We start from the raw sequence: 26987 nt of genomic DNA on the forward strand, positions 1-26987 counted from the left end.
TTGTGCTGGAGGAGTGATTGTGTAAAAGCTTAGGTTACCACCATATCCAACCGCGGTAACAACATTTGTCATATTACTAAGGCGTGTTTTTCAGATTAATTTCAAACTCTAGCGAGTGCCTAACTATGTCATGGGGTGACAATCTTCCTAGGTTCTGTGTTCACTGAAATTTTATCAGGCAGTTGTATAAACATATATTCATTATATAAGAATGTTAAAGGAGCTAAATACATCTCCCTTATTTACTATCATTGCTTAAATTCATATAAACATTTAGTGACTCAAGAGGATATAATTGTCTTCCTAAAGTTACCTACTTAATACTTAATATTCCTTTTTTTTTTTTTTAAGATTTATTCATTTATTTTTGGCTGCACTGGGTCTTCGTTGCCGTGTGGGCTTTTCTCTAGTTTCGGTGAGCGGGGCTGCTCTTTCTTGTGATGTCTCCTCTTGCTTCTGAGCACGAGCTCTAGAGCAGAGACCTAGTAGCTGTGACTCGCAGGCTTAGTTGCTCCGAGGCATGTGGAATCTTCCCGGACCAGGGATCGAACTGGCGTCCCCTGTGTTGGCAGGCGGATCCTTACCCACTGTACCACCAGGGAAGTCCTGATTGTCTTAGTAACAGGATAATTTTATTTATTTTTAATAAAACTTCGTATTTTTGAATTTCAAAGGTTCAATCTGTGATGTGCCGTTTGTCTTTGATCAAACCTTGATCATAACAATTGGCTAATGTAGGCATTCAACTGAAGTGTGCATTGGTTGCACTTCTCAAATCTTTAGAATGTGACTAGTAGAAGTATCATATTTCTTGGTATCATATGACTATTACTTGACATCCCTTTTATCTATCAAATATATGTTTTTAAAGTCTTTATTGGATTTGTTACATTATTGCTTCTATTTTATGATTTGGTTTCTTGGTTGCAAGGCATGTAGGATCTTACCTCCTTGACCAGGGATCGAACCCGTGTCCCCTACATGGGAAGGCAAAGTCTTAACCACGGGACCACCAGGGAAGTTCCGTAACTGACATCTTCACATTTATTACAATTACCAGAATCCTTAATATATATATTTGTGTGTGTGACAGTCACCTGTTAGATACTCATCAAGCCCATTTCCTCCTCTTCCTCATCCCGGAAGTCACCTACTTGGTTCGGCTTCTCTTACAGTCAGATGCAGTTGCAAGACAGAACTCCAGATAACAGTTTGTGGGCAGGGGATGTCTGACGTTTCCAGGCTGGGCCGGTTACTGCCTTTCTCATTCTCTTTCCCACCTGCCCACCATTGGAGAGGAGGCCGGGGACACAAACCCTGGAATATATACACGAATCCTAGAATATATACACGAACCCTGGAATGTATACACGAACCCTGGAATATATAATGGAAACCCTGGGGGAGTGGGCACTTGCCTGTCAGAGCAGCTACTCTTACTAATACTTTTCTAAAGGAATTGGTGTAAAGTTTGAAAACAACTCAGGAAGCCATTACATGTCTAGAAGAATCTAAGTTGTAACTTTGCATAAAGTGAAAGTCACTCAGTCATGTCCTACTCTTTGCAATCCTATGCAATCCCATGCCCGGCTCTTCTGTCCATGGAATAATCTAGGCAAGAATACTGGAGTGGTTTGCCATTCCCTTCTCCAGGGGATCTTCCAGACCTAGCGATCAAAACCCAGGTCTCCTGCATTGCAGGAAGATTCTTTACCATCTGAGCCACCTTTCTAAATTGTAAGGTCACATTTGGGCTGATTGGAGATGGATAGTCATTTTTTTTCCTTTTTACTCTGCACCATGTGGAATCTTACTTCCCTCACCAGGGAATCAAACCCATGCTTCCTGCATTTCAAGGTGGAGTCTTAACCGCTAGACTGCTGGGGAAATCCCGGGGATGGATACTCTTAGGCAAAATGCTGGCATGAGCAAAGTTTCTTCTCTAAAATCCCCACCAAAATGACTCATGGGGAAAAATATCCAAATTAGTGCTGGAAATCTGCAGGTCACTCAAAGATCCTCCAGAGACATGGGAGGATTTCTGGTCAATGTAGCAGTGACGTATTACCAAAACATTGAGTAACAATGACTCATAGGATGTCGTAATAAAGTGACTTTCTTTTTGTCCCCAGCTGTGTCATTACATTGGCCTGGGAGGTTTGTTTTTTTCTTTACCCCTGGACCAAAATGCTGTCCCCATTGCCATTTTTAAAAAAAAAATTCTTAGATAATAAAAAGTTATATAATCACTTTAAGTCAGAACACAGGCATACTCTTTCTCCGCCTTCTTTATTGGAGTATAATTGCTTTATAATATTGTATTAGTTTCTGCTCTACAATGAAGTGAATCATTGTATGTATATATACAACCCCTCCCTCTTGAGCCTCCCTTCCACCCCCTCATGTCACCCCTAGGTCATCGCAGAGCATGAGCTAAGCCCCCTACGGCATACAGCAGCTTCCCATTAGTTATCTATTTTACATGCGTTAGTGTATATATTGTCAGTCTTACTCTCCCAATCGTCTCACCCTTTTCTTCCCTCTCTGTGTCCACATATCCATTCTCTACATCTGGGTCTCTACTCCTGATCTGCAAATAAGCTTATCCGTACCATCTTTCTAGATTCCATACATATACATTACCGTATGATATTTGTTTTTCTCTTTCTGACTTACTTCCCTCTGTATGACAGACTCTAGGTGCATCCACATCACTGCAAGCAATCCAATTTCATCCCTCTTTGTAGCTGAGTAAAATTCCATTGTATTCCATTGTACCACATCTTCTTTATCCATGCATCTGTCGACGGACATCTAGGTTGCTTCCATGTCCTGGCTATTGTAAATAGTGCTACAGCGAACACTGGGGTACACGTGTCTTTTTGAATTATGGCTTTCTCGGGGTATATGCCCAGTAGTGGGGCTGCTGGGTCATATGGTAGTTCTATTTTTAGTTTTTTAAAGACCCTGCATATTGTACTCCAGAGAGGTTGTATCAATTTATATTCCCACCAATAGTGCAGGAGGGTTCCCTTACACAGGCACAATCTTTGAGTGTCCAGGCCTATGTTACAAAACTCTGGTTTAAGGTTGGAACTCCATTCTTTCAGCACAAACCTGTGGGAAGCTAGCAAGCCTGCAGTGGGAGAAAGAGGTGGAAAGCTGGTGGAGGTTAAGTTCTCAGCCCTGTTCTGGTGTTCCTCCTCTTCCACTGAGCTCTTTGTGGCTTCTGACTTCTCCAGGGATTGAGCTGCAGGAGTGTGGAGTTTCTGGTACTGTTCGTGGTGGTGGGGTGGGAGATTCGTGCTGGTGGGGGCGAGGCTGCTACCTGACCACCACTGTCTTGCCTGGCAGTTGTTTAAAGCAGACTCTTCTCTCCTGGTTTTGGAGACCATCCTGTCGCTGAGGATTTCTCCCCTGGAATTCAGTCTGAAAACTGAGGGATGGCATCGTGTTCCAGGGAAACAAGAAAAGAAACACAAATCTCTACCTTGAACTTGAAAAGTTTAGTCTTGAACCTGCGAGGAAAGCAGGCCAATGGAAAGTCCAGTTTTTAACAACATGGATATTATGTTCCAAAGACCAGAATCTTTAAACACAACTTCCAAAGTGTGATCACAGAGATAATGTGTTCTTCATTTAGCACTAAGAGGTGAATGTCTTCTTACTGCATATGATCTAAAAAGTTGGAGTAAAAAAAAAAAAGTTGGAGTCATGGGACTTCCTTGGTGGTCCAGTGATTAAGAATGTGCCTTGCAATGCAGGGGGACCTGGGTTCTGTCTCTGGTTGGGGAACCAAGATCCCACATGCCTTGGAGCAACTAAGCCCGCCTGCTGCAATTAGAGAGTCCATGCATTCAAACTAGAGATCCTGTGTGATACAGCAAAGATTCCCCTTGCTACAACTAAAACCTGATGTAGCCAAATAAATAAATATGTTAAAAAAAATGAAGCTGAAACCCCAGTACTTTGGCCACCTGATGCGAAGAACTGACTCACTGGGAAAGACCCTGATGCTGGGAAAGAATTGAAGGCAGGAGAAGGGGACGACAGAGGATGAGATGGTTGGATGGCATCACCAGCTCAATGGACATGAGTTTGAGCAAGCTCCAGGAGTTGGTGACAGACAGGGAGGCCTGGCGTGCTGCAGTCCATGGGGTCGCAAAGAGTCGGACACGACTGAGCGACTGAACTGAACTGAACTGAAAAAATTGAAAAGTTGGAGTCACACAGACATAGAAGAAAACGTATGGTTACCAAAGGACAAAGTTGGGAGGGGGGATAAATTACGAGTTTGGAATTAACAGATACATGTTACTATAAATGAAATAGATAAACAACAAGGACCTACTGTATAGCACAGGGAACTATATATTCAATAACTTGTGACAACCTATAATAGGAAAGAATTATATATATACACATATAACTGAAATATGTATTATATATTATAATTAATATAATACAATATAATAATATATAATATAAATATATATTGTATAATATATACTAAATATAAATATATATTATATATCACACATATATTATTATATAATATATTATTATGTTATATATTATATAATAACATCTACTATATATAATTTATATATTATATATAATATTAAATATGGTGTGTTAATATTATCTATTATATTATCTATAATTATATATATAACTAAAAAGTTATATATATATGTGTGTCCATATGTATATGTAACTGAATTACATTGCTACACACCTGAAATTAACATAATATTATAAATCAAATATACTTCAATAAAAAGGAAGTTGGAGTCAGAATACAATGTCACATACTTACCTTAAACAATGGTTTTTAAACACACAAATACATATTCATTTGAAAGGTTTCAGAGAACAGTCAGCAGAATTGATGCTTTGCCTGTGTTTTCCATTTTCAGTTCTCTGAAGTGGAGTGGGAACTCAGACACAAAACAGCATTCTGATCCTTTAACTGATTCATGAGTTTCCCAATGTTGTATATTTATTTTGTCCGCACCTAACCGATCAGCAGTTATTTTTAGTGGCTCACCTTTATTGTCTTCACAAAGCATTCAATTTAGTTTTCATGAAAATAACTACCTTTCTTTTCACACTCATATTTTATCAGTTTACAATGTACTTAGTTAAATTACGTGATTTCAGTAACTAATAAATAAGTGAATCTTGGCATAAATCTGTTTTGGGAGCAAATACACCTGACTCAGGGTGAGGTGACTCAGCTGTTGGGGGCAATGGTTAGTGATCTGGCCCTGACCATTTGTGGGCTGTGGGCATCTGTCCAGTGCTCTATAGAAGGATGGGGGTAATGTGTGTTAGTCTGGAAAGTTATTGACATGGGCTCTCTATTATATTTATTCTCCCTGAATCAGCATGGTGTAGTGGAAAAAGCATGGCTCTTGTGGTCAAACAGACCTGGGTTTAAATCTTGTATTGTTTCTAGTTCAGTGACTTTGGGGCGATTACTTAATCTTTCTGAATCTCAATTTCTTTATCTGCAAAAATTGGTAAAGTATTCATGAGAGTTAAACAAAACCAATTAGGGGGATTTCCTGGTGGTCCAGGGGTTAGGACTTCATACTTCCACTTCTGGGGGCACAGGTTGGATCCCTGGTCGGGGAGCTAAGACCCTGGCATGGCCAGAAAAAAAACCCAAAATCAATCAGTGAAGATTCCGGTACATAGGTGCTCAGTAAATAATTGTTGCTGCTGCTGTTGTTATCATATGTGGTTGTTTCCCTGTTGTTGTTGTTGTCCAGTTGCTAAGTGTCCCACGCTTTGTGACCCAATGGACCGTAGCACCCCAGGCCTCCCTGTCCCTCACTGTCTCCTGGAGTTCGCCCAAGTTCATGTCAGCTGAATCGGTGATGCTATCCAACCGTTTCAGCCTCTGCCGCCCTTTTCTCCTGTTGCCTTCTCCTGTTTTCCTGTCGGTCCTCCCCTAATAGAAAACCCGGTTGTGTTGTGACTGTTCGAGGTCTTCTGTTTCATCCTCAGCCTGAGGGCTGAGCTTCAACACTGGCCTCGCTCTGCAGTGGATCTCACTGCTGGGTCTAGAGCGAGATGCCACTGTTGGCCTCCTCTGGGCTCCCATGAAAGACTGACCCGGCTACTGTGACTCCGTGGGGACTACTGTCCACTGGGGGGAAAGACTCTCCCGTCTTTCTGTCCTTCACGCCAGTATATCGGAAGGAATCCCACTGGTAAGCCTTACTGTATGACGATGCCCGTGAGCCCCCCAGGCTGTGCTCTGTGGAGTGCAGTAGGCTGGCTTCTGGACACACGTGTCCAACTCGTGGGATTAACTGCTTTTTGTTTGGAAACACCTAATGGGGGTCCACCTCTAATGGCACTCCACATAGCTAGGGTGATAGAAAAGGTACTGTGCTGACTCCTGCTAGACCACCAGAAGTTTCCTTTCTTTATTTGTTTTGGCTGTGCCTTGGCTGTGCCTTTTATTTATTTGTCCTTTGAGAAATATTTCCTTGGCTGTACCAGCTCTTAGTAGCATCACGCAGGATCTTCACTGTGGCATGTGAAACCTTTAGTGTGGCATGTGGGACTTAGTTCCCTGATCAGGGATTGAACCTGGGCCCCCTGTGTTTGGGAGCGAAGGGTCTTAGCCACTGGCCCACCAAGGCAGTCCCAGAATGTTTCTTTTAAAGCCGGCCTGCCACTCCGCGTGGGGGTGGCTCTGGGTTGGTGAAAAGCACGGGTGGCCCTTACCTTCCTTATAACTGAACAGGACACCGCTGCTATTGACTCCCTTTCCATTGACCCAGTAAGCACTTGGCTCCAAAATTCACCCACATCCTGGCACACGTGGGTTCTGAGCAGACTAGGTCTCTCACTCTTGGTTCTCTTTGGCTGCCGCTGTCTGTGCTGTATTTGCTGTATCTGACTGCAGCGCCCCCTACATACCTGACCCCAGGAAGGTCCCGGAGGAGGGGTGGGTTGAGAGTGTAGGGTCGTGCGGGGTATGTAAGGGTGGAGTGTATGGCCGGGCCACTCAAGATGACTGTTCTCTGGCTCTCTGTGCATCCCCGGTGGGACCAGTGCCGGTTTCACACACACCGACTCACACGACTGACTTTCCTCTGTACCTGCCCCAGGCGCCAGCTAGTGATGGTTCTTATCACAGGGGTGGTGGGGGTGTGTGCAAGCTCCCTCTTTCCTCAAACCACTGATGTCTCAAGAAAGGAAAAGAAACTAGTTCACTGCCCTGTTTCCCAGCTTGCCCAATGCCTCAGTGTTTTGCTCACAGCTGCTCAAATCACACCTCCCGAAGGACATTAGTAATCTTTCACAACTGTGTTTACCCTTTAAATTGAGAAACTTGTGGATGATGATGTCAGCATCTTTTTCTTTTTGGCAGGCACAGTTTTTCCCAAATAGTTGTCATCATTCAGCATAACTTTGTTCCAATGTACAGGTTTTCTCCAGCTATTTTTGTTTGTCTGTTTCTTATTAACAGTTACCAAGAACTTCTTTCATCTCTCTTAGAGGTTATTTGTCTTGCTACTAATTGTAAGCTCCTCCAACCAAGCTTCAGGCCAGGACGGTGTTGAGGCTGAGAAGACTTGAACATGGAAGGACTGGGGTAGCGTCACCTGCAACGAGCAAACGGAGACATCTCTGGTTGTCTCAGCTGGAGGTGGGTGAGGACTACCAGTATCTAGAGGGTAGTGGCCGGGGAGGTAGGTAAACATCCTACATACACAGGACAGCCCCCCAGCGGGAGAGTTACCTGGCCTAAATTGTCAGCAGTGTGGAGGTTGAGATTGAAGCCCCAGCGCTCTGGGTTCCCGCCTTTGACCCCAGACTCTAGTCTCCAGGTAGCCTCAGGCCTTGGCTGTCAACACTTCCAGAACCGCTCATCTTCCAGGGTAACAGGCTCTGCAGGACGATGACAGAGCACCTGAGGATGGGGACATGGCTGGTTCTACATCCCAGCTCATAGCGGGCTTAGCACCAGAGGGCGGTCTGTGCGGGGCTGTTGAATGAGTAAGAGTAGAATGTTAAAGCACCCATTGAAATCCTTTCTCATCCACCCTCCAACCCCAGCTAATGGAGTCAGCTGCTACTGAAAGCAATGTTATGGAATCTCTGAGCCTGGACCAGAGGTGGGGAGGCTCCTGTTCTGGGCAGGTTGCACAGGTTTGGCAGCTTTTCCCATCAGGAAATGTTTGGGGGTTGGGGATGGGGTGTGTGGGGTGGCACTGGGGAGAAATAAGAGCTGTCTTGGGCTTTAACGGAGTGTTGGGATCGATTCTTCTCCATTCTGCTCCCCCTTCACCCCTAGGAGTCTGAGAACAAGGTGTGGGTGAGACTGGCTTCTTCTTAGGTCTGTCTCCTGGGCTCTTCGATGCCCCATGTCCTCACACAGGTCACCCCTTGGCCTGTGTCCCTGTCCTTACCCCCTTTTTATGGGGGGGGGGGAATTAGTGCTCTCATTGGACCTTAATTACCTTTTAAAAGGCTCTGTCTCCATAACTTTATTCTTAGAGTCTGCGATTCTGCTTCTATTTTTGTCAGTAAGTTCATTTGTATCATTTTTTAAAATTCCACATATAAGTGGAATCATATGATATTCGCCTTTCCTCTTCTGACCTAGTATGGTGGGGGGAGGGATAAATTAGGAGTTTGGGGTTAATATATACACACTACTGTATGTAAACTCAACAACAAGGGCATACTGGATAGCACAGGGAAGTCTACTTAAGATTCGGTAATACGCCAAATAGGAAAAGACTCTGAAAGAGAATGGATAAATGTGTATGTATCACTGAATCACTTCACTGTACCCCTGAAACTAATACTATACTGTAAATCGACTATCGTTGCAGTTTACTTGCCAAGTCACGTCTGAATCTTTGAGACCGCATGGACTGCAGCACGCCAGGCTTCCCTGTCCTTCACCCTCTCCTGGAGTTTGCTCAAACTCATGTCCATTGAGTCGGTGATGCCATCTCAATCAACCTTACTCCAAAAGAAAATAAAAAGGAAAATAAGTTAATTTAAATAAAAAGTAAAAGTGTCTGATAAAAAAAAAATAAAAGAGCTCTGTCTCAGGATACAGTCACATCCTAAGGTACTGGGGGTCAGGACTTCAGCATGTGAGTCTGGGGGACACAATACAGCCCTTGACAACTGGATTAAGCATTAAACTGGTCTGGGACAGGACTAAGATGTCTGCTCAGGGGGGACTGGAATGTTCAGGGTGAATGTGGAGCATAAGAGAGCTGCTGGGTTTTCCATCACTGAGAGGCTGTTCTTCAAACTCCTCACAAGAGTAACTGATCAGCTGTCTTTCGTAAACAGAGCATCTTATGTCAACACATAGCTGACTAGTTCCTGACACTAAATCAAAGGTTAACGATCCCTCTAGGCTTATTTGACAGGATTTTATCCAGTTTCCCACCAAAGGGCCACTGCAGATGTAAGCGGGCTCTAGGGTAGAGTGATGCAGACCAGGATGGAGAGTATTTTGGGACACGCCTGAGTCGGGACCCAGGGTCCATCCTCTTCCCGTGGACCAAGTTCTGGCATGAACCTCCATGGTACATGAGGCCACGCCTCCTGCTTACCCGCTCTGGTTCTCCAGAGCGGACCTTTGTTGGGAGGGCGGCTCCTAACAGATGCTGGCCAGGAGACGTAGCCAGCCTGAGCTCCTCCTGCTTGGTCATGGCCCTCTGTGGTCAGGGTCAGTTCATTGTGAGTAGCTCTTACGAGTTATTCTTAAAACTATGCCATGAATTCAGCCTCACTCCATGGTAAATCCTGGGCTGCTAACTGGAATTCTGTGGTGTAATGACTAACACATCTCCCCAGCCCTTACAGAGAATGCATTGCCCACCCTGTGTTTTACCTGTGTGGCGGTTAGTTTTAGGTGTTAACCTAGAGGATGTTTTGGATGAGATTAACATTAAGTTGGAGAATTTCTGGTTAAAGCAAATTGTCCTCCATAATGTGGGTGGGCCTCATCCAGTCAGTTGAAGGCCTAAATAAAACAAAAACTGACTTCCCTTGAGAGGGAATCCTCTCTCAGGTTGCTTTCACACTGGAACTGCACCACTGGCTTGCTTGGGTCTCAAGCTTGCCAAAGTTCATACTATAGACTTTGGATATCCAGCCTCCATAATCACTTGACCCAACTCCTTATAATACATCTCTTTCTTTCTGCATATACACATCTCAGTAGTCCTGTTTCTCTGGAGTACACACCGGGAGTGGTGATGATGGTGGATTGTTGATTCCCCTAAAGGGGCAGATGTTGCCTAGTTTTTACAGAGGGATCTTACGGAGGCATCACCTGGATTCTAAATATGGGACCACTTTTCTCTTTGCCTTTCCCCCATTCTGTTCTGGTTTCCCAGGTTCATGACCAGTGAGTCTAATTCTCTCCATAGACAAGGGTAGGAAAGTCAGCCAGGTGGTCCAGGGTCAAGGGAAGCTCCAGGAAGCTGGGTCTTCACTGAGGCTAAGGAGGAAATGTGATCGAAGGGGCAAATGAGCCAAAGGAGAACAGAGGACCAGTTCAAGCTTCAGGTTCAAGAGCTAGGATCTGAATCATATGCAAGAGAAGAGGTTAGAGATGAATCAGGAGTTGAGAAGACAGGAATAAGCTGGGACACAGCATAGGAGCGGCAAGTTTCAAACAGTGAACTACAAACAAAATAGGGTTGAGTTCAGTTTTATTGGGTGCAAGGAATGTGGCGGGCAGGGGGCGTGGCGGCTGTTTTAAGGCACAGTGATGTTAGGGTTTCAGGGAGAGCAGTACATTCAGAGCCGGGCTCTGCTATCTGCTGGCTCTGTGTGACCTTGGTCAAGTCACTTACTGTGTGTGTGTGCTAAGTGGCTTCAGTCGTGTCTGACTCTGTGCGACCCTATGGACTGTGTAGCCCACCAGGCTCCTCTGTCCATGGCGATTCTCCAGGCACGATTACTAGACTGGGTTGCCATGCACTCCTCCAGGGGATCTTCCCAACCCAGGGGTCGAACCTGGGTCTCCTGTATTGCAGGCAGTCTTTACCACTGAGCCACCGGGAAGCCGAAGTTACTTACTACCTTTGTGCAAAAGAGAAATAATAAGCCACTTTACAGAGATGCTGTGAATTAAGAGAGGATGTGAGCATCAGACCCAGCACCAGAACAGGGTCTGACGGTACCAGAACTGAGGATCTGCTCAATTACGTCATTTCCTTTCTCCCTTTATGTTGGTTGCTCGTGTCCGACTCTTTATGACCCCATGGACTGTAGCCCACCAGGCTCCTCTCTACATGGGATTTCCCAGGCAAGAATACTGGAGTGGGTTGCCATTCCCTTCTCCAGGGGATCTTCCTGACGCAGGGATCAAATCCAGGTCTCCTGCATTGCAGATGGATGCTTTATCATCTGAGCCACCAGGGAAGCCCAAAAGTGTAAGTTGCTCAGTTGTGTCTGACTCTTTGGGACCCCATGGACTATACAGTTCATAGAATTCTCCAGGCCAGCACACTGGACTGGGTAGCCTTTCCCTTCTTCAGGAGACATTCCCAACCTAGGGCTTGAACCCAGGTCTCCTGCATTGCAGGCAGATTCTTTACCAGCTGAACCACAAGGGAAGTCCAAGAATACTGGAGTGGGTAGCCTATCCCTTCTCCAGGGGATCTTCCTGACCCAGGAATTGAACTGGGGTCTCTGACTACCTGTCTTGTTCAATAAAACACTTCTGTTCTGAGCCAACCTTCCCCTTTCCTTTCCAGGAGTTAACGCATTCTTGGAGAATGCAATTTAGTTATAATTAGCCTGATGTTGTGCGGTGGGGAGCTCACTTTGAAACCTTTGTTAACGCTATTCTATCTTTCCCATCATTTTCTCTTTGCCTAGGTCACTGATTTCATTTCAGCAATTTAAGTACTACTCTTGGTCCTATTCCTGGAGAAGGAAATGGCAATCCACTCCAGTATTCTTGCCTGGAGAATCCCAGGGACAGAGGAGCTTGGTGGGTTACAGGCCATAGGGCACAAAGAGTCAGACATGACTGAGCGACTAAGCAACAATAAAACAACAACTTGATCCTGTTAGCAATCTCAGTTATGCAAAAGGGAAAGTTGGTGGAGCAATTCTCACTGAGATTCCTGCCTGGGTAAGGTTTGTGGTATAAGGGGTGAAGAGGAAGAGTGAGAGAGAAAAAGGAGAGAATGTAGCTGGAGTCATTCCATAAATGGTCCAAGTTCATTACTAAGCATGTGAAAATATATCTTGTAGAAGGATATGTGGCAGACTATTAATTTCCAATCCGTTATTCATTTTCCCTGTTGTTAAGGAATTCTACATTTTTTAACACTGGGAATGGCCATCGCTAAACAAATGTTTCCCAGCCTCCTCTATAGTTAGGTGCAGCCTTCTACCGAAATTCTGATTGGAATTTGTCGGGTGAATCTACCATGGAGAATCCTCGAAAGGAGACAGCTGGGGCCAACCTTTTGTCCCTCCCTCTTCATGCACAGGGGGTGAGATGGCTGGTGCTCTAGAAGCTATCATGGATCATGAGGCAACTCTGAGGACAGAGGCACCTGGTTCCTTGAGGACTTCATGGCACTGTCATCCCAGCCCTGGACTACCCACTCCAGATCTCTTTTACAGGAGAGAATACACACTTCTGGGTTTGAGACACTGTGGCTGGATCTGTTTAATGACTGACTCCAAAGGATTTCAACTCAACCTACATTTTTCTGTCTTCAGCCAATATGTTGATCTAGATTCTGGTGGGTCTGAGATGTTGTGAAGTAGTCTCGGGAAGTTTGTTGACGGGAAATCCACAATTATGGTGCCCTGATGTGGCAGATGACATCCTGAGCTGACTGGAGGAATTTGGGACAGACTCCAGTCAACTGTAATCTAACTGCTCGGGTCAGTTGAATGAGTACGTCTTATAGTGGTGATTGCAGCCGTGAAATTAAAAGACACTTGATCCTTGGAAGAAAAGCTATGATCAACCTAGATGGCATATTAAAAAGCAGAGACATTACTTTGCCAACAAAGATCCATCTAGTCAAAGCTATGGTTTTTCCAGTAGTCCTGTGTGGATGTGAGAATTGGACTATAAAGAAAACTGAGCGCCGAAGAATTGATGCTTTTGAACCGTGGTGTTGGAGAAGACTCGTGGGCCACAAGGAGATCAAATCAGTCAATCCTAAAGGAAATCAACCCTGGTTATTCATTGGAACGACTGATGCTGAAGCTGAAGTTCCAATACTTTGCTCACCTGATGTGAAGAACTGACTCACTGGAAAAGACCCTGATGCTGGGAAAGATTGAAGGCAGGAGAAGGGGATGACAGAGGATGAGATGGTTGGATGGCATCACCGACTGGATAGATATGAGCTTGAACAAGCTCCGGGAGTTGGTGATGGACAGGGAGGCCTGGCATGCTGCAGTCCATGGGGTCACGAAGAGTTGGACAGGACTGAGCCACTGAACTGAACAGATAATGGTCAACTATAAAAGAAAAAGAGGCCCATTTACTGGATGTAAGACATTTTCATTACCTGCTGCAGCCCCCAAGCCCTGGTCTCAATCCTGGTCTCTCTCGTAGTTGGGGTGTCTTCTGGAAGGATGTAGCTGATGGCAGATATGATGTTAGAGACACTAATCTCACTTCCCCACACCCAGCCTTTGTTGCTTGCTCAAAAGGGCATGTCCTGCTGAGGGGGTGGGGTGGGAATTCAATTTAAATATCAAAGTATCACTTGTACAAAAAAGAAGTACATCGATTTGGCCTGACTGGGGTCAATCTCCTTACAGTGATATTTTGTTCTCACTAGAACAAACCTTTTTATTAGCAACTGAGCTGTCATTGAATTCTGTTATTCCATTCTTCCAAATGCTTTTATTCCAGTTCCCATAGCCAGTACCCTAAAACCAGCTCTTAAGTATCTCATGGTAGAATTTATACAACAGCTTTTTAACTAACCTGCCCCTTAAATCAATGGCAGACTCCCTTGCCTGGAAAACTACTTTAAATATGCCTCAGGTCAGCTGAAATGCATTTCAGTTTCCTGTTACCAATTACATGTTTGAATTTTAAGGACATCCATTACCTGGTTCCAACTTGTATTTCCTCCATCTGGTAGCATGCCCTTACATTCACTCTGACTGCCAGCAAGCCCTACCCTTTCTGTGAAGCAGGGCTCAGGGGTTCCCCTTTTGGTTTCCCTAGTCATCCTTGGCACAGAGGTCGGGTGGGAATTGTGAAGGGGGTGGAGGAAAGTAACTGAAACACTATTCAGCACGTATTATCTGTCTGTTTATTACTATATTATTCTATTTAGGAAAGGCCCAACTCAGGCCAATAACAGTGTAAAACTTTCTAATTTCTTTACAGAATTCAGGATTGTTTTTTGTTTTTTTTCCAGTTGTTGAGAAAGTACCTGATACTCATTAGAAATAGGACACTGCAGGAAAGACTCCTCTGTTGTACTTCTTTTATATTACTTCTTTTATATTCTCCCAGCAAGCACTCAAGACTTGACTGCTAAGGCCTGCTAATCAAAGCATGAACTTTGGGTTCTAATCCTGACCTTTCGCTTATTAACGGTGTGACCGGGGCAACCGGTTCATTAAGCGGGAATCAATGATGCCTATCCTCGGGGTGAAACAAAGGTAAATGTATGTAAACTCTGCAGCGCAGTCCCTGGCACGTGGCGGGTGCACGGTAACACTATTATCAGACCTGGCGGAGGTCCCAAGGTCGGTTCACTCGGAAAGACGCTCACTCCCGGCAGTGGTTGGAGAGGCACCGGCCGTCCACCGTCCCAGGACCAGGGCTCTTTCCCGCGAGACCGCTTCGGCTCACTGCTGCGCTCCGATACGGCTCCCAGAAACACGAGTCTTTCCTGTGGGCTGGGGGCGGGGGGGTGGGGACCGGGACCCCGAGGCTACCCCCACCCGGACCCCACCCCACCCCGGCCGCGTCCGGGAAGAAGCGGGAACGTAGCCGCGGGCAACTCCCCCGCCACCCCGCGGGGGCTGGGTCCCCCACCCGCGGGCCGCGCCGGGCGGTGCCTTCACGGGGCGGAGCCCAGAGCCGTACCATCTCTGTCGGGGAGCCGGGGTTGGGGGGTTGGAAAACAGCGGCCCTCCCTTTGGCGACGCGCCCAGAGACGCGCATTCGCAGTGGTGGGCCCCCGCGGCTCGCGCATCCGCCGGGGAGACTGCCGGGCCTCTCTCGCGTGCGCTGGGCCCGGAGCGCCCAGGGCCCCGCACCCCACTTCCCGCGAGTTGGGAGCGGCGCGCGCCTGGGGCGGGGCCGCGGCGGGCGCGGGGGGCGGAGCCGCGGGGCGCGCCGGGGGCCGGGACCGCGGCGGGCACAGGGGGCGGGGCCGCGGCGGGCGCAGGGGGCGGGGCCGCGGCGGGCGCAGGGGGCGGGGCCGCGGCGGCGGTGTCCTTGCGGCGCAGCCCGGGACACGAACGCATCGTCGCAGGTCAGCGCGGCGCGGCGACTCGATCTCCGAGAGGCCCACGGGCGGCGTCCACCATGTTGTCCCGGGCGGCGTGCAGGTGAGGCTCCGGACGACGGGCGCGGCGGTCGGTCGCGGCCCCGGCGGGGGCCTCGGTGGGTTGGCGCCTCTGCCCCTCACCGGCCTGCTCGCGCCAGCCCCGCGGGTTCCGGAGCACCTTCGGGGTCCGGGGCACCGGCCTGCGGGCAGGTGGTGGGCCGAGCGCGTCCAGGTGCAGCCGGGTCCGCTGGACCACAGCTTGAGTTTCAGGCTGGAGACTAGACGGGCGGCGGGCCGACTGTCCGAAGGCGCCCCCCCAACCCCCGACCTCCTCCTCCCTGGCGCGCTGGTCCTCTCGCGGGGCTGCGGAGACGCGCTCGCGGGGGAAAGGTGGCTGCGCGCGGAGCCCGATCGCGCTGGGTGTTCTTTCTCTGCAGCACGAGCAGGAGACTGGTGCCGGCCCTGGGCGCGCTGGGCTCCCGGCAGAAGCACAGCCTCCCCGACCTGCCGTATGACTACGGCGCCCTGGAGCCGCACATCAACGCGCAGATCATGCAGCTGCACCACAGCAAGCACCACGCGGCCTACGTGAACAACCTCAACGTCGCCGAGGAGAAGTACCGGGAGGCGCTGGAGAAGGGTGGGTGCCGGGCGGCCGGGCTCTGGGAAGCGGGTGGTGGGGCGCTGCGCGGCGAGGCGTGCCTGGTAAAGACCAGGGCCCCCCGGCGCCGGGCAGAACCAGTGCGCGCGCTCGCGCGTGGACCTGGGGGCGGAATTCACAGGGAGAGCAGCCGTTTCGTGGCGGAACCCAGGCTTGCATTTGTATGCCACTCTTTATTTTCTTTTATATGCCACTCTTGAATTGAGTGAAAATACAATACGGAGTTGGTGTTTTTCTTTTTTAGAGGAGCTCAGTTGACAACCCGTAGTGCGTGAACTTTGTGTTTTGCATCTGCGGCCGTCTATGGGAGTACGATATCTTAACGTTTCTATACAGAATAGTTATTACATTTTTCATGAGGGAAACAGTTGTTTCCAGGCTGTACGTGTGGCTGAAGCAACACAGTTAAAAGTGCATTTTTTTCCCCCTAAAAATCCCCCCCCCCCATTTTATTTTTTTTAATTTGGAGTATAATTGCTTTGCAATGTTGTGTTAATTTCTGCTGTACAAGGACATGAATCAGCTATGTTGTCGTTAGTCGCGCCGTCGTGTCAGAGTCTTTGCGACCCCATGAACCCGCCAGGCTCCTCTGTCCATGGGATTCCCCAGGCAAGAATACTGGAGTGGGTTGCCATTTCCTTCTCCCTGAATCGGCTATAGGTATACCTATATTCCCTCCCTCTTGAGCCTGCCCCCAACCCACCCCTGTAGGTCATCACGGAGCACCCAGCTGAGAGCTATTTCACCTGTGTAATGTCCCTCAGTGCTACTCTCTCAATTCCTCCCCCCATCTCCTTCCCACCCGCCCAGTCCACGAGTCCCTTCCTTCTCTACATCTGCGTCTCTATTCTTGCCCCGCCCATGGTTCATCAGTACCAGTTTTCTAGATTTCATGTATCTGCGAATTGAATTTCAGTCCTGAGCAACTGGTTGATTGCAGTGACTGCTTGTTGACTGGGGACATCTAGTGGAAAAAGGCAGTATTTCAGTCTGGTCGTGTGTGAGGTTATTAGGTAAACAAAAAGAAGAGGAAGTTACCACATTCTGGAAGATTCACTGGTGACCATCAGAGGGATGGTCTGAGGAAAGAAAAAGGTTCTGAGTACGGGAAGAGGTTCTATGATTTAGGGAAAAAACAACTTCGGGAAGAATGTGGTAATGGGGAGAGGCTGGGGTAAATCCCAGTTGTGAAACTTATTAACTGCAAGACAACACATGACACCTACGAATGCCTCTTCAGTATTTTAAAAACATCTTAAATGTCAGTCCTTGTGCAATAGAAGCTCTGCTTATTTAATGAAAGCCCCTGGGAAAAAAGCTTTACTTTATCACAATATATTCTACTGTGTTGCCTATAAGTATCAGTGGCACTTTTGTTTATTTAAACAATTATATTTTAAAAACCATTAAGGAGTTACATTTTCATGTTTGAAAATTTGGGGAAAAAGGTGTAAGGAAAATAACATCGTCAATTTTGTAACAGGTGAGTATCATAAATACTTTTCAAACAAAAGTATATACTTGACTTTTATTGTATTCAACAGAGGGAAAAAAACTACCGTGAAGCCAAAGAAAACATTGAGCTTCAGGAAAATGTTCTTAAAAGCAGACATCAATCCCCCCAAATTTCTATTAAAATTTAAAAAATGCTTATGTAAACTTTAGGAGATTGTAATGAAACTAGTTCTCAGTAAGTAAGTTTCTTTTCCATTAGAAATAGTTACTGTCGGTGTTAAAAAAACAATATAAATTCTGTATTTATTTTTAGAGTGATCCTCCAAGAAGAATTAGTAAGGGAAACACTGATCTGTCAGGAAATTATTTTGTAAGCATAGCAACAAAAGTTGGTATCTTAAAGAGAACTCTCAAAAGATTATCTGTGTGTTTAGATATCACTGACCTTCACCCTTCTGAATAGCTAAAAACTGGAGGCTTTTTTGTTTCAGACAGCACCATTTCTTTTTTTTTTTTAAGCACCATTTCTTATGTGTGTTCTTAGCATGCACCCTAACAACAGAAATAGAAAACTTCTTTTGTTACGTAAGCTCCCCAAGGGCAGAGTTCTGCTTGGTTCTCTGTGTCCTTCACTTTGGGATCTTGTGAGTCATAAGAACTTAGTACTGAATAAGGAAATTCCTATCTTTCCTAATAGTTTTGTTAGTCTGTACCTTCTTCAAGGTCTAGAAAAAAATATCTTCTTCTGCCTCCATGTTTGGCAAGGTAGAAAAAACAGCTGCAAATATGCCATTCTTTTTAAAGTACAGAGGTCAGAATTCTTTTCTGTAGAAACTCCATGTAGTATCGTGAGTGCCTGCTATGTTGTAAGGCGATACGTTGAGCCTCAGAGACAGCAGTGCGCGGAAGTCCATTTCTTCGCTGGGGCGCTCCTTCCATGGAGAGACGTGAATAAGAAAATGTGCAGTGTGCTGGGGGCCGAAGTCCTATCGAGGAAAGCAGAATAGGGGAAGTGGTCTGGAGGCGGGTGGGCATTGCCCCTTTCATATTGTGGTTAGAGAAGCCTTCTGATGTGGTTGATGCTTCAGTGGAGACTTGAGAGGGAATGGGGGGTGAACCCGGAGGCTGTCAGGAAGAGTGTTCCAGCAAAGGCTGCAGCGGTCAGTGGAAGCCCTAAGCTGGCCGCATGCCAGGCCGGCTATCTAAGTGCCGGGAGAGGCCGCGGTGGCCTGAGCCGGGCCAGCAGGGAGATGCAGAGGGCTCTGTGACACGCACCCCTGTAGCAATTGTAAGGACTTGGGGTTCACTCTGAGAAGAGCAGCCTGCGGAGGGGTTTGACCCCAGCTGTGCCATGACCAGTTTGAGGTTTAGAGAAGCCTTCTGACCACTGTGTTGGGAATAGACCGTAGGGTGGGTGTGGAAGCAGGAGACAGTGGGAGATGGGGACACGGAGGCTGGAGGAAGGGATGAGGTTCTGGATGTTCTCTGGCTTTGCTGCTGGGTTGGATGAGGGCTATGAGAGGAAAGGAGTTACAAATCACCGTGTCATCAGAAATGCCCTGAGCAAACAGCTGGCACTCACTGAGATGGGGGAGGCCTTTGGATGAAAGAGTTTGAGGTTGAAGATCAGCGGTTCAGTTTTGAATAAGTTGAGTTTTTTGGTAGTATAACTACGTTAGTAGGTGGTTGTCTATCTAGAGAATGAGAGTTGAGCATTTTCCATATAGCCTGTATATGGAACCATCTATTTTATAGCACTCCACTATTTTCTTTGTTAGGTCATTTACTGAAATCTTTTCTATTTGAGAAAACCGAGTTCTTTGATGCCCAGGAGTGAATTTTCTACTAGCTTTGCCACTCTTGCCCACTAGCTGTTTGCTACATTATTGATTGAACTGAAAATTCACTGGGACACATAATTTGGGGAAGGCTTTTTGTTTTTTTTTTTTTGTAAAATACTGAAATGGTGAAGTTTTGGGACCAGTTCTGTCACTCAGTCATGTCCAACTTTGCGACCCCATGGATTGTTGCCCGCCAGGCTCCTTTGTCCATGGGATTCTCCAGGCAGGAATACTGGAGTGGGTTGCCATAAAGAGCAAGAATTTAAAGAAAATATGTTTGTATTTTAACCTTTCAGGTGACGTTACAGCTCAGATAGCTCTGCAGCCTGCGTTAAAGTTCAACGGTGGGGGCCATATCAATCACAGCATCTTCTGGACAAATCTGAGCCCTAACGGTGGTGGAGAACCCAAAGGTTGGTTTAAACTGGGGCAATCTTGGCTTCATTTTGTGCACAGTAGGAATGACTTGATTTTCTTAAGTTACCTTCATTCTCCCTGAGGTATCATGATGGCATCTCATAGAGAGTATGGCAGACTTGTAACTTTCAGAGGGCACGTGCGAGAGCGCAGAAGACATCCAGGGAATTATGCACAGACGCACACACATAATACCACATGCAGTGTTGTCTCCTGGTCAGAATGCACTGTGCATCAGGGGAAGACTGAGTTTTTAGGAAAGATGAATTTTCATTTACTGGCTCTAGGCCCTGGGATAAGATATTAACCATTCCGTATCTTATTTCTTCATCTGTATGATATGGGGATAGTTATAGGATTGTTTTAAAAATTATGTCATTATAGAATAGTGCCTTTTGCTATTATTTTACTACTCTTTCTAACTGATAAAAAAGTAAATTGTTCCAGAAAAATAGGTTTTCCAGGACAGCTGCAGGTAACAAAGGAGTCCAGAGCTGCTGGACTTGTTCGCTCTGCTTGTTCACTTGACTTCCTGTATGGTGTGTGGAGTGCTGTAACTTTATCCTTCCCATCCCAGGGAAGGTATGGGGCATAAACAGAGCTCTCCACCTTTGTCTCTGGTCTTCTGGCATCTACCTTGAGTTTCTGAGGCATTTTTAATCATATTCTAGGAGGCACCTTATGCACTTAAAATAAGCAATTTCATTTGAAAGTAAAGATGATTGGAGGAGTAAATATGGGGAGCTGGAGAATTTTTTTTCTGAGGTAGATCTTCAGACCGTGACTTAAAACTTTTGAGGTGTTGAGAGTTACCAGAATATCTGTGTTCGCACGTGAACGTACACCTATGTTCATCCAGCGGGTTTTGGCACTCTGCCGTTTTGTGTTATCCGTGCCCCTTTATCTCATCACTTGTGCCTATAATAGATGATTACTTTAAAAATTAAAAAGAAACAGAATATTTATTTTTTCGGCCATGCTGGGTCTTAGTCACTGGATCACCAGGGAAGTCCCTCGGTGATTACTCTTAGACCATTAAAATAAGTAATATTTTTGGCCAAGTTGATTTAGTTGATGTGCTCAGTCTAGAATTGTATTCTGTATTGCTACAGAATAAAAAGGGTGATAACCCTTAAAGTGTGCCCTTCGTTCACTTAAGAGGCCACATCACTCTTTTTAAAATGACGTAGTAATTAAGATAGGAAAGATCTTGGCTGCCTTGGAGAAGCAAATCTCAGCCATAAATTTTTATTCCCAAATTGAGACAGAGTAGGTAGGGTAGGATTCAAAGTAAAATCTTCTGTTGAAGGGAAAAAAGAAAGCTAATGGAAAATACTGTTTTCTTTCCTTGTGGAACTAGCACTGTGAGTGAAAAAAGTCCCTCTAACGTGTTTCAGTAACACACACGTGAATTAAAATTCTGAGACCTGCTGACTGTCGTTCCAGGAGGAGTGACACTGTTTTGTAGGCTCGCCGGGTTACGTAGGGTTCTCTATGTTGTCTAGTTGTGTCTTGGGCCATAAGACAATAATATTTGATATATGTACTAAAATGTTTTATTGTAGTTGTTGTAATCTCTTCATTCATGGGTGGTTTTTGTAACCTTTTTTTTTTGTTTCTATTTTTAACAGGGGAATTGCTGGAAGCCATCAAACGTGACTTTGGTTCCTTTGCCAAATTTAAGGAAAAGTTGACTGCCGTATCTGTTGGTGTCCAAGGCTCCGGTTGGGGTTGGCTCGGCTTCAATAAGGAGCAGGGACGCTTGCAGATTGCTGCTTGTTCTAACCAGGATCCCCTGCAAGGAACAACAGGTTAGAATTCTTTATTCTAGAGAGATGGTTTGTTATAAAGTATTAATTGTGAATTGAAGACTAGCAGTGTTTAAACCTTCCTGAATACGTTTTGAGCAGATCTTCGGAGCCGATACCTAGAGTCTTGTGTGAGCAAAAATGCTTTCCAGGTCCTTGATATTTTATAAAATTAGCACATGTAATTTTAGAGATACATTAACAAAAAAGATTTTAAACATAAGCTCTGCTTCATTTGATAGATAATTTGTACAGAATAATTACATGCACTAGAATAAAAATCTAAGGTTAGATAAACAACATGAAGGAGGAAAAGAGACACAGGCTGGGTCTGACTTCAAACCTTGGACTCTCCTCCCCTCTGCTGAGCACCTGTGGCTAATCTGGGACCAGAGCCCGGGTTTCCAGAGTGCCTTGCCGAGAGCTTTGGCGCAGGAAGAGACTGGGCTTCGAAGCTGCAGGCTGGTCTCACGAAATCCTTCTTCATGTTGAGCCAGATGGAGGAAGTAGCTCTTTAGGGAGTAGGCCTAAGGATCCAGCAGTCAGCTGGAACTCTGATGAAAGGTGATCGCATCAGTCAGCAGTGGATCTCGTCCTCATTTTCCACCTCTGCACGTGTCAGGAGACTTCCTTACGTGACTCACTGCCCCAGGTCTGTCCAGATTTAGCCAGAATCTAAGCCGATCTCTTTGGAGCCACAGAATTGGGAAGAGCAAAGATTTGTGAGCCCTGAGTGTTCTAGAGTCAGGTACCTGACCCAGAAAGCTGTGATTGGTGAATCTTAGCAACACCTCCTTCTCCCCGCTTGAAAGCCAATAGGAATAAAGATAAATGAAAGTCATGACAGTTTATTTATGGGAAAAGTCTTGTATGAATTTTCTTGCCTTAATTATAAATGATTAGTGGCACACCTCACGACGGATTTAGACATATTGTTTGATGACTGTTTTCTTAGAGGAGGACTTACGTTGGAGAGGTTTCTTTTTTTTTTTTTTGGCTGTACTGTGTGGTCTGTGGGATTTTAGTTTGCTGACCAGAAATCAAACCCACGCCCTCTGCAGTGGAAGCATGGATTCTTAACCATTGGACCTCCAGGGAAGTCCCTAGAGAGATTTCTTAAATGAATGTTTTGTAGATTTAGCTAATTCCAGGCAAGAATACTGGAGAAGGAAATGGCAACCCACTCCAGTATTCTTGCCTGGAAAATCCCATGGACAGAGGAGCTGGCAGGCTACAGTCCACGGGGTCGCAAAGAGCCAGACACGACTGAGCGACTTCACTTCTTTTCATTTCACTTCATTTAAATTACTTAATTTCTGAAATGTGCATCTTTTCCTTAAGTCTTACTCAGTTTTCCTTGTTAACTTATATTAATATCGCATATAAACACTTTGCTTCATTTATTTATTTTATTGAACTATAGTTGGTTTACAGTGTTGTGTTAATTTCTGTTGTACAGGAAAGTGACTCACTTTTATTAACTATCACATGCATACACATCATAAATGCTTTGTGCTCTCTGTGACTAGCATTAGCCCAGGGGAGCAGGGCAGGTTTTTCATAGCCCCCCAAGAATGCAGAGCACCTTTGGAAGGTACTCAGGCATGCTGGAGACCTGGGTTTGATCCCTGGGTCGGGAAGATCCTCTGGAGGAGGGCATGGCAACCCACTCTAGTAATCTTGCTGGGAGAATCCCCATGGACAGAGGAGCCTGGCAGGCTGCAGTCCATGGGGTCGCAGAGAGTCAGACACAACTGAGTGACTTAGCATACACATGGCCACCCCTGCAAACGAATCACACCCTTTTTGAGACTCCTAGTAAGGACCACTGAGAACTGGCTTTGGATAAATCTGTTGATTTTAAGAACACCTGTTAAATACTATGGTTAGTTAATTTTTCCCAAGTCTGTTTCAATTATTTTTCCTATTTATCACATTTTCTTCTTCCAAAGAGTAAAACTTAAAATCTTTTAGGATATTTATTCTTATGCAGATTTCCTACATATATCATATATAAGAAACTGAGAAGAGGTCGAGAATGTGGCCAAGGGTAATTCTGTGTGTGTAGGACGGTTAAAGCGAGATGCGGCATTTCAGAGTGAATCTCATGGTTTTTGTTTCTTTCTCCTTCTTTCCAATAGGTCTTATCCCCCTGCTGGGGATTGACGTGTGGGAGCATGCTTATTACCTTCAGTATAAAAATGTCAGGCCCGATTATCTGAAGGCCATTTGGAATGTGATCAACTGGGAGAATGTAACTGCAAGGTTCACGGCTTGCAGCAAGTAACCGTCAGCCTTACACTGAGTACGCCAAGCGCTTTCTATTTTTTCAGAGAACCACATAAACCAGTAAGCTGCTCCATTGTAGTGTTTCTGAGTGTGGCTTGTTCAAATATTTGATAAACATAATCTACTGCTATGGATAATCTCTTTTAAAAGTTTGTTATTAGGCAACTGTTTGAAAATGTTTTAAGTGCTTTGTATGATTTAGCCTTTTGATTGAACATTTTCTTCGGAGAGCTAAACTAGCTAGGAGGTGGTAATTGTCATCATAAAACCATCAAAAAAACTTCATCCCCATGAAGCCTTTCTAATCCCGTTCAATCGAAGTTACAGAAAATCTAATCTTTTCTGCCCCAGTTGCTTAATAATAAAATATTAAATTTATTTCCCAGGGGAAATGCTTAGTTTTCTATTGAAAATTGCTCTATTAGTAATCCTCTGTCCAGTATTATTTCTGATAGTTGCCACCCCGTGGTCTTTAATTATTTTCTGATCACATGTTATATAGGGTTAACACTAACCATTTTGTCATTAAGAATATATATGACTTGATTGCTGAGAATTGCTTTATTATGAGAAGGAAATAGTAGCGCCTCTGAATTTTTCTGTAGCAAGAAAAATAAAAACTTTTGTGAAATTTTGTCTTGAAACACAAAAGTGTGTGTTGTCTAAGTGCTCAAAAGGGATAAATTATGGCCTAGTTAATAAAATCAGTGACAGGGCTGTGGCCACAGAACTTCTGGCTGGGCACGCACCCCTCTACTTCTGGGTCTGTTCACGACGCCTCCCTCTCAAGAGAACCAGGCTGGGTCAGGTCCTGCCTCCCAAGTGATGAAAGATACGTTGGTTTCTGGATGGAGTCAGATCCATGCCCCCCTCGGGAACAGTTATTTGCAAAGACTTGTTTTTCAGTAATTTCATCATTTTGAGGTTTTTTGTTTGTTTGTTTTCTTTTAGAAAAGGTACAATCAATATAGAAGTTTTATATTGCTTTATTGGTTTTTCCAATAAAAGGAAGACTACCCCTAATTCAGTGACACAGCAAATTACATTCCTGCTTAGTTTTTTCCATTGGAGCTGTTCCGTGCAGCAGGGCCCTCTTTGTATTTGACTTCACCTTGTCAGCTGTTCCATGTTCTTCATTATATCCCTCCTCATCATTAATGGCTGTATAATACTTTATCAACTGGACTCTTCCTAATATATTTAACAGTCCGGTTACTGAAGATTTCATTTATTTCTAATTGTTGTTACAAATAATGCTATTATTTGTGGCAGTCCACATAGCTTTTACCTTTCTATTGGAATATTTTCCCTCTCTAGGTTTCTTTTCTTAAACTATTTAGTAACAGGGTGTTTTCTCAAATTTATTTTTTCATTTAAAAAGTTTCCCCACAACTCTATTATCCATGGTTTTTTTTTTTTGTTTTTTTTTTTTAGTGGAAAAATGGAGTGGCTTAGCAGTTTCAATATTGAAGACTGAAGTATTTTAAAAAATTTAAATTCAAAGCACTTTTCTTTCAGAGTTCAGTTAGAAAAGCAGTCTTTCTGAATTGTCAACAGCATTTATGAGACTAGTGTTAACTGTGTGTGTGTGTGCTTGTGGATTGAAAATGACTCAGAGACTATGATTGCCATCCTTTATATTCAAGTAAAGTGGCTTTCATGGAGCACAGCTAAGAGCTGAGTGACTGCAGCTAACATATATCTTACATACACATATATGTGCCTGTATATATAAGGGCAGTTGTGTGACCACAGGTTATATGTATCTTGTATACAGATATACATGCCTATATATATATAAGCAAGGCAGTGAACTCTGTAAACAGACTATGGAGGAAATAGGACCTTTTTGAAAGATGGGCTTTTGACTACAAGTAGTCTTCTAGATCATGAACTATCAAAGATAATGCGGAGACTACTGACATATCAAGCTGTTGGACTCTCACTAAGCTTTACGACTAACAAAAAATTCAATGTTGAAATTTCTATGGGGCTCTATTTTTGCTTTGCTTGTAGTAAGTGACAACCAGGGAAAGCATACTGTCCTCCACTCAAGTTTTGGATTTTAAGAGACTTCAGATGACATACGCAATACAGATTTTAATCATCCAGCAGAAAGTAAGGTTCTAAGATTCTGATTAGCCCTGTTTTTCATGGTAGAAAAGAAACAGAAAAGGTAAAACAGCATTTCTTCTGGAAACAGCGAGGAAGGGTTTTGTGACCGAAGCAGCAGAGCCCGCTGTGGTCTCAGATGAGCTGCAGGAACCTTCCTTAGTGTGATCAGGGCTGCAGGGGAACAGGACGAAGGACAAAGGGTGTTTGTGAAACAGAACTGTTGTGTAATAATGAAACTTTGATACTGAGAAATTACAACTTCACTGCAAATCTCCGATTCATGATTCTAAAATGAGATTTGAGTTTCTGTTGAGTGCCTTGAAAAAGTAACATTGAAATCATAAAATTTAAGACTGACGTGTGCTGTCAGTCACATCTTAAAACGAGGTAGAAGTATGCATTTTGTTTCTTGTTTTAATTACAGAGGACTACTCTTTGGGAAAGCTGTGAGGTAGCTGTTTTATAAATGACATCTCATTTTCAGTCACGCTCTCACAATCCCATCAAGCTAATGTTCTGTGTTCTAAGGTAGATGTGGTACCTACTAAAAATCCTGTAAGGTCCTGTAAAGTTTTCATTTAGCTATTCATTAGAGAAGCATTTATTTTCATATTGTAAGTGTGAAGTTTTTTGATTGCCAATAAAAGAATCTGTTCACCATCAAAAGAGGTCTTTATTAAATACATGTGCGAGAATATTTATAATCCTACAATGCTTTATCATTTTTACTGTAGGAAAGGAATAATAAATGATAGATAGTTGAAATTTTACTCTAAAAACCCTGAAGACTTATGAATTCTATCTCCAGTTATAGAGCATTTTATATGATAAATTATAATGTTAAAACTTCTTTTTTTTTGGTCGTGTTGTGTGGCATGTGGGATCTGTTTCCTGACCCGAG

The 26987-nt window shown here is 44.7% G+C and overlaps 1 protein-coding gene and 2 long non-coding RNA genes across 4 annotated transcripts in view; 2 read left to right on the top strand and 1 right to left on the bottom strand.

Annotated features, from left to right (window-relative positions):
* The window catches only part of LOC136165097 (uncharacterized), a 24305-nt gene extending 15122 nt beyond the window's left edge, over positions 1-9183 (top strand). The window contains exons 2-3 of the long non-coding RNA XR_010662457.1: positions 7522-7672; positions 8865-9183. This is a non-coding gene — a long non-coding RNA (uncharacterized lncRNA). The remainder of the gene's footprint in view (positions 1-7521; positions 7673-8864) is intronic.
* LOC136165096 (uncharacterized) lies at positions 2304-15288 on the bottom strand. 2 transcript variants are annotated; one of them, XR_010662455.1, is made up of 8 exons: positions 15095-15288; positions 14735-14904; positions 13268-13500; positions 10857-11085; positions 8874-8997; positions 7766-8011; positions 7338-7628; positions 2304-3678 (listed from the first exon to the last, which is right to left on the bottom strand). It is a non-coding gene; the product is annotated as an uncharacterized lncRNA (long non-coding RNA). The 2 variants fall into 2 exon arrangements; XR_010662456.1 differs by lacking the exon at positions 2304-3678 and adding an exon at positions 3756-4202.
* A 129-nt stretch (positions 15289-15417) lies between these two features.
* SOD2 (superoxide dismutase 2) lies at positions 15418-26752 on the top strand. Its single transcript, XM_065931029.1, has 5 exons — positions 15418-15561; positions 15938-16140; positions 19754-19870; positions 21506-21685; positions 23824-26752. The coding sequence occupies exons 1-5, from the start codon at positions 15539-15541 to the stop codon at positions 23967-23969; spliced, it is 669 nt and encodes a 222-aa protein (XP_065787101.1). The 5' UTR covers positions 15418-15538; the 3' UTR covers positions 23970-26752.
* The last annotated feature ends 235 nt before the right edge of the window (positions 26753-26987 follow it).

This window comes from Muntiacus reevesi, chromosome 3 (genome assembly GCF_963930625.1).
Source record: "Muntiacus reevesi chromosome 3, mMunRee1.1, whole genome shotgun sequence".
Lineage (NCBI taxonomy): Eukaryota > Metazoa > Chordata > Mammalia > Artiodactyla > Cervidae > Muntiacus > Muntiacus reevesi.

What these genes read in the sequence shown, in the direction of transcription:
- SOD2 (XM_065931029.1), top strand. Translation starts at nt 15,539, where the DNA reads ATGTTGTCCCGGGCGGCGTGCAG. An exon ending in CCGGGAGGCGCTGGAGAAGG is followed by an intron (nt 16,141 to 19,753) that starts GTGGGTGCCGGG and finishes TTAACCTTTCAG; the next exon opens with GTGACGTTACAGCTCAGATA. An exon ending in TCCCCTGCAAGGAACAACAG is followed by an intron (nt 21,686 to 23,823) that starts GTTAGAATTCTT and finishes TCTTTCCAATAG; the next exon opens with GTCTTATCCCCCTGCTGGGG.